Source organism: Macaca mulatta, chromosome 11 (assembly GCF_049350105.2).
Source record: "Macaca mulatta isolate MMU2019108-1 chromosome 11, T2T-MMU8v2.0, whole genome shotgun sequence".
Classification (NCBI taxonomy): Eukaryota; Metazoa; Chordata; class Mammalia; order Primates; family Cercopithecidae; genus Macaca; species Macaca mulatta.
In genome coordinates, this window is record NC_133416.1 from 16915391 (window position 1) to 16938106 (window position 22716).

The 22716-nt window shown below is 38.3% G+C and overlaps 1 protein-coding gene across 14 annotated transcripts in view; it reads left to right on the plus strand.

Moving 5' to 3' along the window:
* ATF7IP (activating transcription factor 7 interacting protein) overlaps positions 1-22716 on the plus strand; it is a 131016-nt gene that overhangs the window by 101370 nt on the left and 6930 nt on the right. For all 14 annotated transcript variants that reach the window (XM_015151191.3, XM_001089368.5, XM_077953669.1 and 11 more), the window contains 3 exons: positions 6781-6859; positions 9172-9327; positions 11839-12021. In XM_015151191.3, coding sequence (XP_015006677.3) covers positions 6781-6859; positions 9172-9327; positions 11839-12021 — 418 coding nt within the window. The remainder of the gene's footprint in view (positions 1-6780; positions 6860-9171; positions 9328-11838; positions 12022-22716) is intronic.

Sequence of the window (22716 nt, forward strand, 5' to 3'; positions counted from 1 at the left end):
TCTAATATGATAGCCACTAGTCACATGTAGCTATTTAAATTAAATTACAAATTTAGTTCCTCAGTCAAAATAACCGCCATTTCAAGGTTCAGTAGCTACAAATGGCTAGTGGCTAGCATATTGGACCACACAGATATAGACTCTTTTCATCATTGCAGAAAGTTGTATTGAACTCTATTGTATAGAGTATTTTGCTGAAATATAGTATATGTAGCTGGGCACGGTGTCTCACGCCTGTAATCCTAGCACTTTGGGAGGCCGAGGCGGGCAGATGATCACCTGAGGTCAGGAGTTTGAGGCCAGCCTGGCCAACATGGGGAAACCCCATCTCTACTAAAAGGACAAAAATTAGCCTGGCGTGGTGGCAGGTGCCTGTAATCCCAGCTACTTGGGAGGCTAAGGCAGGAGAATTGCTTGAACCCAGGAGGGCGGAGGTTGCAGTGAGCTGAGATCATACCACTTTACTCCAGTGTGGGTGAAAGAATGAAACTCCATCCCATCTCAAAAAAATAAATAAATAATATATGTAACATCATAAATATATAAGTGAAATTAAAATGGATATAATATAAGACACTTGAGGTGGGGCGTGGTGGCTCACGTCTATAATCCTAGCACTTTGGGAGGCGGAGACAGGAGGATCACTTGAGCCCAGGAGTTCGAAACCAGCCTGGGCAACAACATGAGACTCCGTCTCTATAAAAAAGAAGAAACTTAAAAAAAAAAAAAAGACACTTGAAACAGGAATTGACTTCATCAGAAAGCAAAGCAATAGTACAACTTAATGTTAAGCTCTCAATAGATATTTTATTTGGCTTCAAGGAAGAGGAATTTAATATCTGAGTATAAAAAAATGCGTACAAGCAGTTTGAGCAGCCAGCCTGCTGAAGCAGTGCCTTATCAAAAATAAAGTTTCAGCTTTGAATCAGTGTCAATTATGTATATGAAGAAGAAATACAATTACAGGAGTTTTATTGTGTAATAAGAAACCATAATGGAAGTATATATGTGCTTTCAGTTATGAAGTTATGCTTGCCAGCCAGAATTTTTTGAAACAAATATCATTTTTGTCATTGTGATGAATACCTTTATTAATGTTCCACTGTTGACTAAGAAATTCTTGTTATCTTTTTGCCCCAATGTGCAACTTTCTAGCAGATAGAAACTAGTGTGAAACAGGTAGCGTGTGATTCTTTGAATTGTCACATTGTAAGTACAATTGGCTAACTTCATTTCTCTATCCCAAACCTACTTAGTTGTACTTCTTAACACTTTAAGGCTATTTAGATCAGAAGAAATCTGGATGTCTAAGGCCAGGCACAGTGGCTTATGCCTGTAATCCTAGCACTTTGGGAGGCCAAGACGGGCAGATCACTTGAGGCCAGGAGTTTGAGACCAGGCTGGCCAACATGTCTCTACTAAAACTACAAAAATTAGCTGAGGGTGGTGGTGTATGCTTGTAATCCCTTGGGAGGCTGAGACGGGAGAATCACTTGAACCTGGGAGGAGGAGGTTGCAGTGAGCCAAGATAATGCCACTGCATTCCAGCCTGGGTGACAGAATGAGACACTGTCTCAAAAAAAAAAAAAAAAAAAGAAAAAAAAAAAGAGAAACTTGGATGTCTAGTGTGGAAATGCTTGTTGTTCGGCTGTAGTTAATTAGCAAATGATGAAATATGTAAAATATTCTCTTGTAGTTGTTAAATGAAGATTTATCTGATATCCCCAATAACTGTTTATTAACATTGCACATAATTTATTATTGTATATTTTATTACTATATATCATTTATATAATGAATTATTAGTTTTATATCCTGAAAAACAAATTTATTCAAATTATCAATGTAAGTTATAAAATAGCATTGCTATCTGTAATTGTTGTTTTGAAGGACTCAAGATCACCTTTAAGTTTGCTGATTTGCTAGAAGGATTTCATAAGACCCAGTAGTAGGTTATACTCACCATTATGATTTGTCACAACGAAAGGTGTAGAGCAAGAGCAACAGGGAAAAAAATGTGCAGAGTTGAAGTTCAGAGAGATCAGGCAAAGACTTCCAAGTCGTCTGTCTGGGATCGCACAGAATTTGTTTTTTCTCTGGCTTATTAACCTTAGAGACATGTGCCAAGAGTCTTTTCCCAGAGAATCCTGACTGAGTCTCAGGGTCTGAGGTTTTTTGGAGGTCTGGTCACATAGTGACATTTTTCTGTATGGCCATGGCATTGGAAACTCAGGATCCCAACAATGAAACCCAAGTATACATCATCAATCTTCATATTTATGCAAAGCAATCCTGATGAACACAGTATGGCACAGTTCACTGTTCAGAGTGTATATAAGAGAATTAATCGTTAACATGACCTTCCAAGGGCAACATTTCTGATAACTAACCAAGTCTCAATTATGGTTCCAAGTTCCCTTGGAGAGATGTGCAAGGAATGAACAACCAGCTCTTCTGTGTTAACTCTTTCTTCACATTTGCTGAAGTGTGCCTTTCAGGTATATTCTTGTTTCGTAACAAAAAAAAGCTACAAAGCCAGTATGTTTGCTCTCTTGAAATTTTCTGAGTGTTTGCTTATTGAGACTGTTCATTTTGGAAAATGGCACATGATTAGCTAACTTTTTAATAAAATTTCTAGTGTTAAAAACTATTTGATATAATTTTTTAATGATTTCAAACTGAAAGTTTCAGTAATATGTGTAAAAACAGATATAAACGTGTCTCTGATTAGATTTCTCAGACATGTTTTGTCAGGAAAAAATGTAAAGATATATGTATCACATATATGTGTATCACATGTCTCTGTTGGTTCGTTTCCACCTGGTGGCATAGAAATAATAAGGTCTACAGTCAGACAACCTGAAGCTTGTCACTTAATAGTGGGTGGGTGCTATGTTAAGTTATTGAACACCTTCGACTTTTCACCTATAAAATAGAGCTAGTGCTAGTACTTACCACATAGAAATATTAGGAAGAGTAAATGTGTTAATGCATGTAAAGCATTTAGCAGAGTCTAATAGGAGTAGTGCTAGCTATCATGACTATCTTATAAATGTACTTAATAGTTATTGAAGTAATTACCAATTTTATTTGTCAAAAAAAAGGTCTATTCAGGAAACTACTTGTAGTATATGATAATAGATAAATTGTATCTGTCAGTTTATGATCAATAAACATAGTTTATCATTAGATCATTGCTTGTAGATCTTCTCGATCTATATAAACATTTAATGATACACATTTTCCTCTGAGCACTGCTTTGGCTGCATTCCATAAATTTTCGTGTGTTGCATTTTTATTTCATGTAGGTTCCTTGTCATTTCCTTTTGGGTCCTGGGTTGTTTAGTTAGTAATTTGTTTAATTTCATAGTATTTGGGGATTTTGCAAATTTTTTATTATTGATTTTTCATTTAATGCTATTGGATTTAGAAGATATCCTCTGTATGACTTTGTTACTTTTACACAAATTAGATATGTGTTATAAAGTTCCATCTATGGTATATATCTTAGTGAATGTACCATTACACTTGAAAAGAATATGTATTCTGCTGTTGGGTGTAATGTTTTATAAATGTCAATATGGCATGGTTAATAGTGTAATTTGGATTATTTTTATGTTTACTGATTATTGCCTTTTGCTGTAGTGGTTTTATCTATTACTAAGAGTGGTATGATTGTGAATCTATTTCTTCCTTTAATTTTATCAGTTTTGCTTCATAGATTTTGACCCTGTATTACATGGTATTTTTTATAATGTATAATTTGTAATCTTGCCATACTTTTATCATTGTAAAATTTCCTTCTTTGTCTGTTTTTGATATTAACATAATTACAGCAGCATTTTTATGCTTACTGTTTGCATGTTACTTTTTTCCGCTTTTTACTTTCAGTCTGTGTCTTTGTATTTAAAGTGAATCTGCAAGAGAAAAAAAATCATATTTCTTGATTTGTTGTTGTGTTATCCCATTTGATAATCTCTACATTTTGATAGGAGTTTTTAGACCATTTATAGTTAATATAAGTTTTGATAGGATTGTGCTTAGGTCTGCTATTTTGCTATTTGTTTTCTATTTGTTTCATCTGTTTTCTTTTTTTGTTGGTTTCTGTGTACTTTCTTTCCTGCTTCATTTTGTATCAGTTTTTTTAAAAAGCATTCTGTCTTAATTCCTCTGTTAACTTTTTAGCACTCTCTCTATCTATGTGTGTATGTATGTGTGTGTTTATGTGTGTGTATGTATTTTAGGGTTTGTTCTAGAGTTTAAGTATGTATCTGAATCTTAATTATAGGAACCTTGCAATTGTATGTGTACATTTACCTCCGTAATGAAGTTGCTTTCCTTAATTATCACGTTCATGTTTTCACATATATTGCACATACATTACATTGTTTTTAATCTGCATGTTATAGACCTCTAAATATATTGTTTTTAATTGTTGCCTTACAGAATTTTAAAGAAGTTAAGAACAGAAAAGAGATATAGTCTTTAATATTTATCCTTATGTTTACGTTTTCTGGTCCTCTTCTTCCCATGATCCAAGTTCGTATTTCCTTTCAAACTGAAGAATGTCCTTAAGCTCATCTTTACAGTGTAGATCTGCTAGTGATGTATTCTCTTGGTTTTTTAATATCTAAAAAATGTACTTTTGTATCTTTTGTCTCGTTTTCTCAAGGAGAGTGTCATTGGATATACAATTCTTAAAGGGTTTCTTTTTTTAATCATCAGCAATTTGAATATATTGTTCCAGTGTCGTCTTGCTTCCATAGTTTCTGACCAATAGTCAGCAGTTACTCTTTGCTCCTATATAACATGTAATTTGTTCTGTTTACTTTCAAAATTTTTCATTATTAGTTTTCAGCATTTGGACTATGATGTGTATAGATTTCTTAATGTTTCTTCTGCTTGAGGTTCATTGAACCTCTTGGATTTGTAAATTAGTGTTTTCCACCAAATTGGGGAAGTTTTTGGTTATTATTCAATTTTTTCTTTAGATCTTTGTTTCTTCTCATTTAGTGTTTTGCTGAACTGTTTCTTATTGCACAAGTTTCAGGCATTTTTCATATTTTCTTTTGTTCTTCTTTGTGTCCTATGGACTAGAAAGTTTCTATTGATCTAGCATCAATTTCATTTGAGTTTTTCCTGCCCCTCCAATCTGCTTTTATGCCTACATAGCTAATTTTTATTTTAGTAATTATTTTTTCAGCTCTATTATTTCTATTTTTTTGTTTCTTTTTCTCTTTAGAGATGTCCTATTTGTGCATTCATTGTTATTATATTTAACTCTTTGAATTTTTTTTTTTTTGAGATGGAGTCTTGCTCTGCCACCTAGGCTGGAGTACAGTGGTGCAATCTCGGCTCACTGCAACCTCCGCCTCCCAGGTTCAAGCCATTCCCCTGCCTCAGCCTCCCGAGTAGCTGGGACTATAGCCACCTGCCACCACGTCCAGCTAATTTTTTGTATTTTTAGTAGAGGTGGGGTTTCACTCTGTTGGCCAGGTTGGTCTCAAACTCCTGACCTCATGATCTGCCTGCCTTAGCCACCCAAAGTGTTGGGATTACAGGCGTGAGCCACTGCTCCTGGCTTTAAACATATTTTTAATAGCTACTTTCAAGTCTTTATCTGCTGAATCTAATCTCTGCTTAGAGTCAGTTTGTATTGACTTATTTTATGTCCTAAGTTAGTTCCACTTTTCAAAGCTCTGGACCTTAATGATAATATGTTGTAGTGAAACATTATTTTACATTTGTTGGTGATTTTTGGGATCTTTTAGTTTGGGATTTTATAGATTTTTGGTGTTTGTAAATAACCCATTTTCTGTGAAATCATTATTGTAGAAAGATTTATAAGAATTAGAATTGCATTATTATCTTGGGGTTGGGCCTGGATATTATAAAGTCAAGGCATTATTTTCTTTAATTTCTCAATTTGAGTTTTGCAGATGAAAACCTTTATCATTTGGAATTGATCTCAGTATAATATATCAAAGTAAATTGTGATTATCAGTTATTAAACAGTTGTCATGTATCATATATGGCATTAAGCACCATATATACACATTTGGATTAATCCTCACAATAGCCTCAATATTCAAATATTGGAAATTGAGATAATTACCCATCTGAATTAGGTAACTAATAAGTTAGAACTGTAAGACACACTCAATCTTTCTGACTTCAGAGTCCTGGCTCTTTAGGTTTATACTGTCTTACCTTCCTTTTCAGTTGCTATCGTGGTTTTTAAAGGTTTGTCTTATAATCCTAGTATTTCTCATGATTTTGAATGATGGGTTACTGGTCAACTTGGCTGTGCATTTAATAGCATAGCAAACCGTATGATTTCATAGTATACCATACCGTTTTTTAAGGGCAAAAAAATTTAGATTATTTTCTATAACCCAATTCTAGCTTGAATGATTGCCTTTGGTGTTGTGGTGGATTAATATTGATAATTTAGAGTAGTATTGATAAACATTTTAAATGTCACAAAATGAATGGTGTTTGTATTTAATCTTATTTGCTGTGTGCAACAGATAGCCTAATTTTTTAAAGAAAACGTCTTGAATTTCTTCTGAAAATTATATTTCATATAGTGGATGTTTAACGCGTGAGTATCCTGGGGCATTTGTCAGACAAACTCTCTTTATTCAGGTACAGCTTTTTAGGGGTCCCAATTGAACCAGGTTACTCATTAGTCTCATTTTACCTCACTTATCATTTCATTTTTTAACATGTATATCTGCCAGAGTTTTCTTTGTAAAATGTAGAAGCTTTGTTTTTCAGAGTGGAAAAGCCACTGGCAGTGATTCAGGTGGTGTCATTGATCTCACAATGGATGATGAAGAGAGTGGAGCTTCACAAGGTACTTCAATAGTAATTTGGGATTGGGCCTGGTTTTGATACCTTTTTTTTTTGTCTTAATACAGTACAATATTCTACGAAGACAGATGTTTACAGCATTATGCTTGGTTTATTTGTGTTCTTTTTGTAATGGAAGTTTCTATATTAGAATTTTAAAATTTGGCCAGGTGCAGTGTTTTACACCTATAATCCCAGTGCTTTGGGAGGCCAAGGCAGGAGGATCAAGGCAAGAGGCCAGGAGTTTGAGACCAGCCTGGGCAACACAGTGAAACCCCATCTCTACCAAAAATTTAAGAATCAGCTGCGTGTGATGGCATGTGTCTGTGGTCCCAGCTACATGGGAGGCTGAGGCAAGAAGATAACTTGAGTCTGGGAGGTTGAGGCTGCCGTGAGCTGTGTTTATGCTGCTGTATTCCAGCCTGGGTGACAGAATGAGGCCCTATCTCAAAAAAAAAAAAAAAAATTAAAATAGAATCAACTCTTAAATAAGTATGAACAATCTGTAGAGGAAAACAGCAATTAAGAGAATATTGTAATTTTCGGAGTACCTCTGTTTTTGTATCTCTTATTTCACTTGATCCTTGCAAAAAATCCTATAATACTCATTTTAGACTTGAGGAAACTTGTTAGCCTTAGAGAAAACAATTCAGACTCAGTAAGGGTCTTGGGAATAAAATCCAACTCTTCTGTCTCTACATTAAATGTTCTTTTTCTCTCTCTGTTTATGATTCAGTGTAGATACTGTATATGTATGTATACATTTAATTTTGGTCATTTGAATTAGTTTATCTAGCATTATATAAATAAAAATAGAAGTAATTTTAAAAAGCATTCACATCCAAAATAATAATATTCTGAGTTAGAATAGTTAGAAACTGTAAACCATATTCCTAGTTATTCTGCAGTGTTAATAGGTGTTTCATGAATACAAAGTTCTATGGTTAAATATGCTTGGGAAATGCTGAGTTTAAAGTTAAATTGTTTTTTTATTAATGCAGACTTCTCTGAGCCTTTACTATGCTGATTTACAATGTAAATCTCTAAGAATGATTTAAGATATAAAGTGTTTCTCAAACTTACTTGGCTGCGCAAAATAACATTCAGCTACATATCTATAAAACTCTGGTGATAATTGCATGTGGAAAATATAGTAATAATGTGCTGAATTACTTATTATTATCTTAAAGACATTACTTTTTTAAAAACCCAAATATTTTAAAAGTAATATTTTGGGGAATCAGTCTAGTTGAGCTTAGGAAAACAAAAGTTAAATAGCTATACAATTGATTATATGACAGTAAAGTTGATTTTGTTATTTAAAACTGAATTGAGAAATGTATGCCATCCTTCATCTGGGTTGAACTCAAGCCAGTATGATTATTCTTTAAAAGTTTCAAATTATCTCTATTGCTTTCACTAATTTTTAATAGACAGCCATGACTATTATAATGGATCCCTAAAGAAAAAAATAAATACAGGTTTTTGAGAGGACACAGGTAGGCTTAATTCTGGATTAAAAAGTAAAGTCCTAAAAGTTTGTTTTCAGTGCTCTCACCATTTCCCTAGCATCCATGCCTCATGGGGTCTCTCTGTTGCCCCACCTTTGGGTCTGTCTCAAATTCTCACGTTCCTAAAGTACACTGTTTTCTAATGGCATTAAAGTATCCATCGTTAACGCCTTGGGTTTTATTTACATGTAGTGTGGAATTCTATGGGACAGAAATTGATGGGGATTATTTTGGATAGAAGGACTTTTGGGTGGTTTCCTGTTTTTAAGAGTTTTTTCTGAGATGCAAATATTTATTTTATAGGCTGTTGAAGATCTTTTTTGAGATTAGTCATTCTTTGTCTTTTTTAAAGACTATATAGTGATGATAAGCAACCATTGGTTATCAAAGAACCTAAATAATTGTAGTAATAGAAATTCAAGATCACAGCAAAAACTCATCATTTTATAGATATTTGTCTTGAAGAGTATTCTTTCTATTATAGGTATGTAGATTATACATTTATGCAAGTAATGAATTATTCTAGTTGGCATATTGTATTGAATTTACAAGTAAGATTATTTCTGAATTTCTGTAAATGTGAATTAGAATCTGTGATAGAACCACCAACGAATTACACATATGCTCTTAACTCAGTTTTCAAATCAGCAAAAATACACATAGGTAAAATGGAAATAAATTGTTCTCTTAGAGGTAAATGTGACACCCAAGTGACAAGCAAAAGTAAAATTTGTCCATAGAGGAAAGACTTGTATTTCCCAATTTTTTTTCTTGTCGGTCATAATATTTCACTTTTAACTAACAGACCCCAAAAAGCTAAATCACACTCCCGTATCAACCATGAGTTCTTCTCAGCCTGTGTCACGACCATTGCAACCCATACAACCAGCACCACCTCTTCAACCATCTGGGGTGCCAACAAGTGGACCATCTCAGACCACCATACACTTACTACCTACAGGTAAATTTGCTGAATCATTGAGTAGAAGCTTTAGTTTACCTGTAGAGAACTATGACTATGGAGTTAAGCAGAAAGATATGACAGAAAATTAAGAATAATTCTTATTGTTAATTTAAGGACGACAATGTATGTCCTTTTGAAGGCAGTATAACTTAGTTTTGCTGACTGTCTTAAGCAGCAGCACTGGTAAAGAATGATTATAAAGTATGTATTTATTTACTTAACATTATATAAATAAAAATAGAAGTAATTTTAAAAAGCATTCACATCCAAAGTAATAGTATTCTGAGTTAGAATATTTAGAAACTGTAAACCATATTCCTAGTTATTGTGCAGTGTTAATAGGTGTTTCATGAATACAAAGTTCCATGGTTAAATATGCTTGGGAAATGCTGAGTTTGAAGCTAAATTAATTTTTTTCTTAATGCAGGCCTCTCTGAGCCTTCACTATGCTAATTTATAATGTACATCTCCAAGAATGATTTAAGCTAAAAAGTGTTTCTCAAACTTACTTGCTGCGCAAAATAACGTTCACCTAATATCTCTAAAACTCTGGTGATTCCTAATGCATGTGGAAAATAATATTATTCTGAGTTATATTCTTGAGACTAGCCTGGGCAACACAGTGAAACTCCATCTCTACAAAAAAATTTTAAAAGTAGCAGATTTGTCATCTGCCACAGCAAATGTTCTGTAAACAGCAGAAATGAGTGTAATTTCTCTGGAAGAGATGGATATAATGACTTGCTCTGAGTGTAACCAAGAAGTTGTAACTGACCGATCAAACAAGAAGTTTTAAATGTGTCTTGTCTTGAAATAGCTTTAACTAGTCTAACACTACCACCAGGAATCATATGCTTGCTACCTTTCAAGAAGCTGTAAATTCAAATTTTTCAAGATTTAGCCTGTATCCCCTAAACTGTTCAGAAACCAATCAAGATGGTTTGTCTTCTGTAAAACAGTCCATTGCTTGAAGATTTATCTGCACAGTTCTTATATAAGTACTCTTCTCATTAAGGAAAACTTTGAATTAAAGTGGGGTTTTATCCAGTAAAATTTACACTTAAAACACCAAATAACTTGTAGGAATCAGCATATTTTCCGTAGTGATTTAGCAAACTGTTTGTTAATTAATCTTTGAGCTATGAAATTATTGTTGATGTAGCAAATGCGTGGTTGTTTTGGTAGGGACTGTTTAGATTTGTTGAATTTCAGAATCCTAGATGCTTATTCAGACTTTCTCATCAGTTAAAATAAATTTTACCTTGTTGGCATTTCCAGGCAAAAGAATGTGCTTGTGTGACTTTATCTGGTGTGTAAATTTTATATTGGTTCTCATTTCAATACCATTGTTCTATCTAAATAGGCAATTATAAGTAAGTTCAACCTTGGGAGCTGTGTTATCTATCTTTCTTTACATTTATAACAAAGTTATAGTGACAGTCATCAAAATTAGATATTTTGGAAGGAAATATCATTATTCAAACCCATGGGCAGTGTAGATTATGGAATGGGGAGTAAAGAGAAGAAGAAATAAGTGTTCTTTCTTGTTAATACTTTCTTCTTTCTTCCCATTTATGAAGACTCACATCGAAAGTTAGGATCTGTAAAGACCGAAGAGTCCTTAGTAAAGAAACCATTTTATCTTTGTTATAGCCAGTATTTTCCTCCAAATTGATTTTTTTATAGGACCCATGTTTTTCCATATCAAAGTAGATTGATTTATTTTTTATTATATAATTACTGCATGGTCATTTGTAAAATATGATTCTAATTCAGAGAGTTGTTAACAAGAAAGTGTCACTAAAAATCATTATTATAGATACATGCTGTCAGTGAATGTTTATGACTCATTTTTTGATAAATATTTATTAACATTACTCAAGATATTAATGCTTTCTGGAACATACAATAGGAGGAATGCCAGAGTAGAGAAGGGAGAAGTCTGTTTTTTAATGGATTTTATTTACTGTTTTTAAAAAAGATAGATTGGTTCAGCTAAACAAAATGTTGATTATAATGGTCAAAGAGTTAGGTTGGCTCACTTGAAAAATAAATGTGAATTAACAATAGCCAGTCAGTTTCTTTATCTTTGGGAATACAAAGATACTCTTTTGGATTTACACCCCCTTGGTAGAAGGCCTGGAGGGCTTATGATTCTACTTTGCTAAGAACAATTAAAAGTAGGAGGTTTTCTCTTTTAAGTCACTCCTGTGCCATCATACTCTTGATTCTGCACCTTTTAAAAAAATCTTCACATTGCTTGTTATCTGGTCAGACCAGAGTGGGAAGGGAGTTGGATGTGGTGGAGGTGTTCTTTTCCTCTGAAGCTTGGATTTTAATATTATTAATGTTTATTGGCCCTATCATTTTTATCTTAGAAGACCATAAAAGGAGACTGTTATTTCTGTCTTTATCAGTTAGATTTTATACAAAGATAACTACCATTTAATACTGTTTACTTAATGTAAATTTACTGTATTCTTATTATCTTTTTCTGCCTTGCATTAGCTCCAACTACCGTGAATGTAACACATCGTCCAGTAACTCAGGTGACCACAAGACTCCCTGTACCAAGAGCTCCTGCAAACCACCAGGTGGTTTATACAACTCTTCCTGCACCACCAGCTCAGGCTCCCTTGCGAGGAACTGTTATGCAGGCTCCTGCTGTTCGGCAGGTCAATCCCCAAAATAGTAAGAGATTTTTCTTGTATATGGCCCCAAGATACATGTAGTTCTCTTCAGCATTTAGTTGGAATGGCATATAATAATGTTAAATTTTGCAACAATTTCTTATAATGTCATATTAAAAGTATTGTTATAAGTTCAAGAGATCTGTACTACAACATAGAAACTATAGTATAGTTAAAATCAATGTAGTGTATTCTTGAAAATAGCCAATAGAGCAGATTTTAAGTATTGTCACCACACACAAAAAAGGTAAGTATGTGAGATCATACATATGTCAGGTAGCTAGATTTAGCCATTCTGCAATGTATGCATATTTCAAACATGTTGTATACCATAAATATATATGATTTTTGTCGATTAAAAATAGTTTTCAAAAAAGAAATGGCAATATAACCAAAAATAATCTATTATTATTTTTCTTCCCTTAGGAGAGTTAAACAGAGAAAATTGTTCATGTATACTGGTTGATTTGTGCTCTGAGTGTTGTCTTTAATTTAAGTTTATTTATGGCCTGTATTGGTATAGTACACAATTTGATATTGGTATATTCTCTACTCTATTAAGAAACACCTTACCTAATTAGAGTGGGAATGGTCAATTGTGATTTAGCCCAGATGATGGAAATCATGGTAAAGGATAGCCTTCAATGAGAGTCTTAAAGATATGGAAAGTGGCTGAGAAAAGAAGGGAAAATGTTAAAGAAAGCTTATAGTTTCCTGTATATATCATATATTAGTTACATACATATGTTACATATATGTAACGTATGTTACAAATATGACATGTTTTAAAATTATATGTTAACCACATATAAGCAGTAGTAGAATATATCATATAAACACAAGCTTATATAAAAGGTATATCTAAACTTTAAAGTAAAGAAAAATAATAAAATGAATTACATATGAACTCTTCATCAGGTTAAGAAGTAGAAATTTTTCAGTATCCTGTAAGTGCTCTTGTATCCCATCTTGACTACATCCCTTTTCCTTTCCATCAAAGGTTAACCACTGTCCCTACTTTTCTGTTAGTCATTCTGCTTTTCTTTATGATTTTGCCACCAAAATTGATATCATTTAAACATATTAGGGTTCTCTAGAGGGACAGAACTGACAGGATAAATAGATACATAAAGGGGAGTTTACTATTAACTTACACGATCAAAAGGTCCCTCAATAGGCTGTCTGCAAGCTGTGGAGCAAGGAAAGCCAGACTGAATCCCCAAACTGAAGAATTTGGTGTCCAGTGTTGAAGGGCAGAAAGCATCCAGCACAGGAGAAAGATGTAGGCTGGAAGGCTAACCAGTCTCTCCATTTCATGTTTTTCTGCCTGCTTTGTATTCATTGACAGTTGATTAGATTGTGCCCACCAGATTAAAGGTGGATCTGCCTTCCCCAGCCCACTGACTCAAATGTTAATCTCTTTTGGCAACACCCTAACAGACACACCCAGAATTACTATTTTGTATCCTTCCATCAAGTTGACACTCAGTGTTAACCATCACAAGTCCACCCCTTGTCAACTTGAACCCATAAACATCTCCTCGGATTATACATATTCTTCAAATAAAGAGAGTAGTAAGGCCATAATTAAACCTAACATAATATAGCTATCCTTTGTACAACCGGAAATGCACCAATCCCCAAGCCAAATACTATTACATAAAATTAACAATACTTAAATGTTGATAGGAAGTCAGTAAATCTTATGTCACATGATGGAGGAAAAGGAAATAAAGATATTTTCTTGTACAAGTGTATACATGCACAAACATGTTTTTAGCAAAAGAAGGAGGAAATACTCATGACAATTATAGTCCCTGATAACTGCAACTGGTCGCATGGTCGTGGCTGGTATTGATGACTACCTTCTTCTACTACCTATTCTGTATTCTCTTTGCCTTCAGCAAGCACCTCAGCTGGTCATGGTCTATTCCTGGTGGAGTGACCCAGTCTTTCATTCCTGAGTATTTTTAGTGCTGCATAGATTGGGGTGTTATAGTTTCCTGTTGACCTTAATCATAGGGCATGGTAAAACTAAGAGACACCTTAATGGATCTCCTGTATTCCATGCATACTCTTCTTACCTCCATTGTGGAACAGTAGACTGATTTCTTCTTGGTGGTCCGGGACAGTCACCACAGCCAACACTAACTCCCTTGTTAGCCTGTTGACTTAAAGGTAAGAGGAGCCAAAAGTGTCCAGGGGGCAATCTTAAGTTCCAGTTTAATGGAATCATTGTGTCTCCTGGTGTGAGCGTTCCTCCCTCTGGAACTAAGACCTCTAGGCCAGCAGAACATAATGTCACAGGAACAGGAAGCAGAAATTTTGCTAGTAGATCCCTAGGGGTGAAGGTGAGTGGTGCCACTTCCACTTACACCCCCTGATTCCTGGACCCATGAATCCTGGCTATGGAAGAAACAGCACCATATATATTGGACGCTGATTCAGAGCGTACGCAGCCTTCTGGAGAACTTTGCCCCAGCCCTGCAAAGTATTGTCATCTGGTTGGGATTGTAATTGTGACTTAAAAAGGCCATTCCACCATTCTGTAAATCCAGCTGCTTCAGGACAATGAGGAACATGGTAAGACCGATGGGTTCCATGAGAACAAGCCCACTGCCACACTCCTTTAGCCATAAAATGAGTGCCTGGGTCAGAGGCAGTGCTGTGTGGAATACCATGATGGTGGATAAGGCATTTTGTGAGTCCATGGATAGTAGTCTTGGCAGAAGCATTGTGTGCAGCATAGGCAAACCCATATCTGGAGTAAATATCTATTCCAGGGAGGACAAATCTCTTCCCTTTCCATGATGGAAGAGGTCCAATATAATCAACTTGCCACCAGGTAGCTAGCTGATCACTCCAAGGAATGGCGTGCTCTATGGAGGGCTCAGTGTTGGTCTGTTCTGCTGGCAATTGGACACTCAGCAATGTCCATAGTCAGGTCAGCCTTGGTAAGTGGAAGTCCATGTTGCTGAGCCCAGGCATCACCTCCAGCACTGCCACCATGGCTACTTTGTTCATGAGACTATTGGGCGATGGACAGGGGTGGCTGTGGATAGAAGCTGAGTGGTGTCCACAGAACGGGTCATCCTATCAACTGGATTATTAATATCCTCCTCTGCTGAGGTCACCCGTTGGTGAGCACTCACAAGGGATACAAATACCTTCACAGTTTTTGACCACTCAAAGAGTCCATGCACGTATCTCTTCCCCAAATTTCTTTGTCACCAATTTTCCAATCATAATTCTTCCTAGTCCTTGACCATCCATCTAAACCATTGGTTACAACCCATAAGTATATATAATCGTGCATCTGGCCATCTATGCTTCCAAGCAAAGTGCACAACCAGGTGTGCTGCTCGTAGTTCTTCCAACTGGGAAAATTTCCCTTCACCGGTGTCCTTCAGGGATGTCCTAGAAAGGGGCTGTAGTGCTGCAGCTGTACACTTTCCAGTGGTGCCGCCATATGGTGCAGAACCATCTGTGAACCAGGCCTTAGTCATCTGTTCCACTGTCAGGTGATCATAGGGACCCCCCATGAGGCCATCAGTACAGGCTGGGTAAGAGAATGCAGGGTGGCAGGAGTGGAGACATGGGCATTGAGCCACTTCCTCATGTAAATTACTTGTGCCTTCGGCACCTGCTCGAACTCAACCACATATATACCACTTCCATTTGATGCATGACCTACTTTATGGCTAAATAGGTCAGAAAGCACCCAGTTCATGATAGTCAGCTCAGGTCACATGGGACTTGATGACCCATAATCAAATGTTCAGTTTCCACGAAAGCCCAGTTAACAGACCAAGAGCTGTCTCTCAAAAGGAGAGTAGTTACCTGCAAAAGATGGCAGAGCCTTGCTCCAAAATCCTGGAGGCCTCTGCTGTGATTCACCTATGGGGTCCTGCCAAAGGCTCTAACAGCATCCCTCTCTGCCCCTCACACCTCAGGCACCATTGAATCTGCTGGGTCATATATGGCCCAAGTGGCAGAACACCTTGCCCAATAACCTGGACCTGTTGCAGCGCCTTCTCCTGTTCTGAACCACACTCAGAACTGGCAGCCTTTCAGTACACTCGATAAATGGGCTGGAGTAACACACCCAAATGAGGAATGTGTTGCCTCCAAAATCCAAATAGGTCCACTAGACGTTGTGCTTGTTTCTTGGTTGTAGGAAGGGCCAATTGCAGCAACTAGTCTTTGCCTTCACTGGAATGTGTTGACAGGCCCCACATCACTGGACCCCTAGAAGTTTTACTGAGGTAGAAGGTCCCCAGATTTAGTCGGATTTATTTCCCATCCTCTGGCACACAAATGTCTCACCAATGAGTTCAGTGTTTTTGCTGCTACTTGCTCACTTGATCCAATTAGAATAATGTCATCAATATAACGGACCAGTGTGATATCTTGCAGGAGCAAAAACTGATCAAGGTCTCTCTGAATAAGATTATGACACAAAGCTGGAGAGTTGATATACCCCTGAGGTAAGACAGTGAAGGTATATTGTCGTCTTTGCCCACTGAAGGCAAATTGCTTCTGGCGGTCCTTTGGACAGGAATGGAGAAAAAGGATTTGCCAAGTCAATGGCTGCACTCCAGGTACTAGGAGATGTGCCAATTTTATCAAGGAATGAAACCGCATCTGATACAGCAGCTGCAATTAGAGTTACCACTTGATTAAGCTTACGATAATCCACTGCTGTTCTTCAAGATCCATCTGTCTTCTGCATAGGCCAAATGGGAGAATTGAATGGGGATGTGGTGGCAAGCACCGCCTCTGCATCTTTCAAGTCCTTGATGGTGGCACTAATCTCAGTACCTCCAGGGATGGGATATAGTTCTTGATTTACTATTTTTTAGGGGCAGCTCTAATGGCTTCCAGTTGACCTTTCCTACCATAGTTGCCCTCACCCTGCCAGTCAAGGAGCCAATGTGGTGGATCTGCCAGCTGCTAAGTATGTCGATGCCGATTATGCATTTTGGCACTGGGGAAATGACCACAGGATGAATCTAGGGACCCACTGGACCCACTGTAAGTGAGACCATAGGTAAAACTCCATTAATTATCTGACCTCCATAAGCCCCTACTTTAACTGGAGGACCACAGTAATGCTTTGGGTCTCCTGGAATCAATGTCTGCTCAGAACCAGTGTCCAGTAGTGCCTGAAATGTCTGATCATTTCCCTTTCCCCAATGCACAGTTACCCTGGTAAAATGCCAGAGGTCTCCTGTGGGAAGGGTGGGAGAAAGATTCACTGCATAAGTTGTCAGGAATGTAGTGGGATCCTTCCTCAAGGGAACCCAGCCTCGCCTTCATTCAAGGGATTCTTGGTCTGTAAACTGACTCAAGTCTAGAACTTGAGGGGTTGTCATTCTCTGTTTTTATTATTCAATTTATTCTTTTGTTCCATCGACCTAGAAGTTTTCTGGTTGTATAAATTAGGAATGCAGTAGGCTTCCATCAGTTTCACCTCTAGGAACACTGTGATTAATTAGCCAATGCCAGAGCTCTATCCAAGTCAGACTCTTCTGATTGCCACTTTATCTCTGCTGTCCATTATGGTAGCTACGCCCACCTTGCCTTGGACACTTGAGTGCCGCCACTTGGCCCCTGTCAACTTAGGATCCAGTTATTCCCATTGTATTTACATTTTGTGGTTGAGTGACTGCAGTTCCCACTGTTAGATCTGACCTACAGAGTCGAGCAATTAGAGGGCTCTTCAAAGATACAGGTGCTGCCCTCACAAATCTATTTCTCAAGGCATTGGTCAAGGGTATATCTTCTGGGCCTTCCCAGCTGGGATGACTAGCTCTAAAGTGCCTGATGATAAAGTTCACTCTATCATCCCAATCTCCTTAGTCTTTGGATCCCTTCCTGTACATTAACCAAGGGAGATCAGTCATTTCCAGCTCACTCACAGTGTGCCATCTTTCAATCCTTATTTCAACTAACTAAGCAAATAATCTATTAGAACCTTTTATTTTTTAACTCCCTGAGCTAACCTGAAATTCAGAGTCCCTACTTAGTGGGCTTAAATCAAGAAATTCAGCCTGATCCAAAATTGTTCCTTCTACCATAATTTCATACCCTTAATATCGATCCCCATGCCTGTTCTCCAGATTTCTGTTCATGTAGATTAGAGAACTCAAAACAGTTCTCTTTGAGTGTAGCGTACGTTCTCATAGGTCACACTCAAGCTCACCTCTAGGGGCCCACCAGTACTTTAGTTACAGGTCTAGAAGCAAAAAGAGGTGTTTGGAGTGGCTCCTGAGAAGACTCAATATTGTCTTACCTGGCAACTGCCTCAGAGGAGGCCATCACTGTTGCCTCACATAGCACAGACTTTATTTCCTCAGACAAAGTTGGAAAGACTGATGGCAGCATGGGTCAGGGAGGGTATATTGCCCCCACTGGGTGTAGGGAAGCTCTTCCAATCAATGCCCTCACTGTAGCTGTAAACACCTGGTGAGCCTGTGCATGCCTCTTTTGTTGTAGGTTAGCCAATTGCATGATAAGAGCTTGTGTCTGTTTTTCTACAATTTCAGCTCTTTCTCTATAGGAGATAACTGTCTCACTCAGGGCAATCTTAGCAGATTTCAGGGTCAGTATTTGCTTCAGAAGCCAGGAGACTGAATCCCTGAGTTCATCATTTTCTTTGTTTTTCTTTTTTTTTTTTTTTTTTTTTGAGACGGAGTCTCACTCTGTCGCCCAGGCTGGAGTGCAGTGATGAGATCTCGGCTCACTGCAAGTTCCACCTCCCGGGTTCACGTCATTCTTCTGCCTCCCCTCCTGAGTAGCTTGGACTACAGGTGCCCGCCACCACGCCCAGCTAATTTTTTTGTATTTTTGGTAGAGAAGAGGTGTCACCGTATGGGTCAGGATCTCCTGACCTCATGATCCACCTGCCTCGGCCTCCCAAAGTGCGGGGATTACAGGTATGAACCACTGCACCCAGCCCATCATTTTCTTTTATCACTTTGTCCACTAAACTTAGGAGGAACCGACCAGTTTCATTATGTTCCTTGGTTCTCCACATACGGTCCAAGGTATCGTGTACAGAGTCACTAAACTCCTTGCCTCTCACAAGCGGCGATTCAGGAGTGTCAAATGCATTTATTTTGCATAACTCTAAACAGTTCACACCAGGTGCTATCAGTGTTCTTTATACTATTAGAAGTAGAGTCCTTAGCATTTGTGGGTCTAATCACATTAAGCAGCCAACTCCAGAAACCCCAAAACCAACGAAAGAACTCCATCCTTCATATTCGGTTCTTCTAGACCCCCAATCCTGGTACCAAAATCTGAATTAATCAGGGTTCTCTAAAGGGACAGAACTAATAAGACACACACATAGCCTAATAATTTATAGATATAGTACATATTTTATATATATCTATAAAGAGTAGTTTATTAAATGTTAACACTATCACAAGATCCTACAATAGTCTGTCTGCAAACTTAAGAGCAAGGAAAGCCAGTCTGACACCCAAAACTGAGAAACCTGGAGACCAATGTTTCAGGGTAGGAAGCATCCAGCAGGGGAGAAAGATATAGGCCTGGGAGGCTAGACCAGTCTCTTCATTTCACGTTTTTTTGCCTGCTTTTTATTTGCTGACAGCTGATTAGATTGTGACCACCGGATTAAGGGTGGATCTGCCTTCCCCCGCCCACTGACTCAAATGTTAATCTCTTTTGGCAACACACTTACAGACACACCCAGGATTAATACTTTGTGTCCTTCAATCCAATCAAGTGGCACTTTGTATTAACTCTGTCACAAGTCTACCCTTTGTCAACTTGAATCCATATACATCTAATATCATACACAGTCTTCAAATAGAGTAATAAAGCCACACTTACACCTAATATAATACAATTATCCTTTGTACAACTGGAAACGCACCAATCCCCAAGCCAAATACTATGACATAAAGTTAACAATATTTAAATGTTGATAGGAAGTCAATAAATCTTACATCACATGATGAAGGAAAAGGAAATAAAGATATTTTGTTCGTACAAGTGCATATATGCACAAACATGTTTTTAGCAAAAGAAGGAAGAAATACTCATAAAAATTACAGTCCCCATTTCTGCTACTGGTCACATGGTCATAGCTGGTATTGATGACTGCCTTTTTCTACTACCCATTCTGTAGTCTCTTTGCATTCAGCAAGCACCTGAGCTGGTCGTGGTTTTATTCCTGGTGGAGTGACCCAGTCCTTCATTCCTGAAGGGTCTGGGCCATTTTTAGTGCTGCCTAGATTGGGCTGTTACAGTTTCCTGTTGACCTTAATCACAGGGCATGGTAATACTAAGACATGCCTTAATGGATCTCCTGTATTCCATGTATACTCTTCCTTACCTCTGTTGTGGAACAGTAGACTGATTTCTTCTTGCTAGTCTGGTACAGTCACCACAACCAACACTAACTCCCTTGTTAGCCTGTTGACTTAAAGGTAAGAGGATCCCAAAGTATCCAGGTGGCAATCTTAAGTTCCAGTTTAATGGAATCATTGTGTCTCCTGGTGCGAGCGTTCCTCCCTCTGGAACTAAGACCTCTAGGCCAGCAGAAGGTAATAATCGCAGGAAAAGGAAGCAAAAATTTTGCTAGTAGATCCCTAGGGGTGAAAGTGAGTGGTGCCAGTTCCACTTTACCTGCTGATTCCTGGACCCGTGAATCCTGGCTATTGGAGAAACAGCACCAATATTGGATGCTGATTCAGTGGATACGTAGCCTTCTGGAGAATTTTGCCCCAGACTTGCAAAGTATTGTCACCTTGTTGGCGTTGTAATTGTGACTTCAAAAGGCCATTCCACCATTCTGTAAATCCAGCTGCTTCAGGACAATGAGAAACATGGTAAGACCAGTGAATTCCATGAGCATGAGCCCACTGCCGCACTTAGCCATAGAGTGAGTGCCTTGGTCAGAGTCAATTCTGTGTGGAATACCATGATGGTGGATAAGGCATTCTGTGAGTCCATGGATAGTAGTCTTGGCAGAAGCATTGTGTGCAGCATCATAGGCAAACCCATATCTGGAGCAAGTGTCTGTTCCAGGGAGGATAAACCTCTTCCCTTTCCTTAATGGAAGAGGTCCAATACAATCAACTTGCCACCGGCTAGCTAGCTGATCACCCCGAGGAATGGCGTGCCATATCAAGGGCTCAGTGTTGGTCTCTTCTGCTGACAGATTGGGTACTCGGCAGCAACCATAACCACGTCAGCCTTGGTAAGTGGATGTCCATGTTGCTGTGCCCAGGCATCACCTCCAGCACTGCCACCATGGCTACTTTGTTCATGAGCCTATTGGGTGATGACAAGGGTGGCTGCGGATAGAGGCTGAGTGGTGTCCACAGAACGGATCATCCTATCAACTTGATTATTAATCTCCTCTGCTGAGGTCACCCGTTGGTGAGCAGTCACAGGGGATACAAATATCTTCACAGTTTCTGACCACTTAAAAAGGTCCATGCACATATTTCTTCCCCAAATTTCTTTGTTCAGCAATTTTGTAATCATGCTTCTTCCAAGTCCCTGATCATCCAGCCAAACCATTGGCTACAGCCCATGAATCTATGTAATGACACATCTAACCATTTCTCCTTCTAAGCAAATCATACAACCTGGTGCACTGCTCAAGATTCTGCCCACTGAGAAGATGTTCTTTCACTGCTGTTCTTCAGGGATGTCCTAGAAAGGGGCTGTAGTGCTGCTTCTGTGCACTTTGCAGTGGTGCCTGCATATGGTGCAGAACCATCTGTGAACCAGGCCTTAGTCATCTGTTCCACTGTCAGGTGATCATAGGGACTCCCCATGAGGCCATCTGTGCAGGCTAGGGAAGAGAATGCAGGGTGGCAGGAGTGGAGACATGGGCATTTGAGCCACTTCCACTTGTAAATTACTTGTGCCTTCAGCACCTGCTGGAACCCAACCACATATATACCACTTCCATTTGATGCATGACCCACTTTATGGCTAAATAGGTCAGAAAGCACCCAGTTCATGATAGTCAGCTCAGGTCACATGGTGACTTGATGACGCACAGTCAAATGTTCAGTTTCCACCAAAGCCCAGTTAACAGACCAAGAGCTGTCTCTCAAAAGGGAGTAGTTACCTGCAAAAGATGGCAGTGCCTTGTTCCAAAATCCTAGAGGCCTCCACTGTGATTCACCTATGGGGTCCTGCCAAAGGCTCTAAAAGCATCCCTCTCTGCCCCTCACACCTCAGGCACCATTGAATCTGCTGGGTCATATGGCCCATGTGGCAGAACAGCTTGCCCAGTAGCCTGAACCTGTTGCAGAGCCTTTTCCTGTTCTAGATTGCACTCAGAACTGGCAGCCTTTCAGTACACTCGATAAATGGACTGGAGTAACATACCCAAATGAGGAATGTGTTGCCTCCAAAATCCAAATAGGTCCACTAGACGTTGTGCTTGTTTCTTGGTTGTAGGAAGGGCCAATTGCAGCAACTAGTCTTTGCCTTCACTGGAATGTGTTGACAGGCCCCACATCACTGGACCCCTAGAAATTTTACTGAGGTAGAAGGTCCCCAAATTTAGTCGGATTTATTTCCCATCCTCTGGCACACAAATGTCTCACCAATGAGTTCAGTATTTTTGCTGCTACTTGCTCACTTGATCCAATCAGAATAATGTCATCAATATAATGGACCAGTGTGATATCTTGCAGGA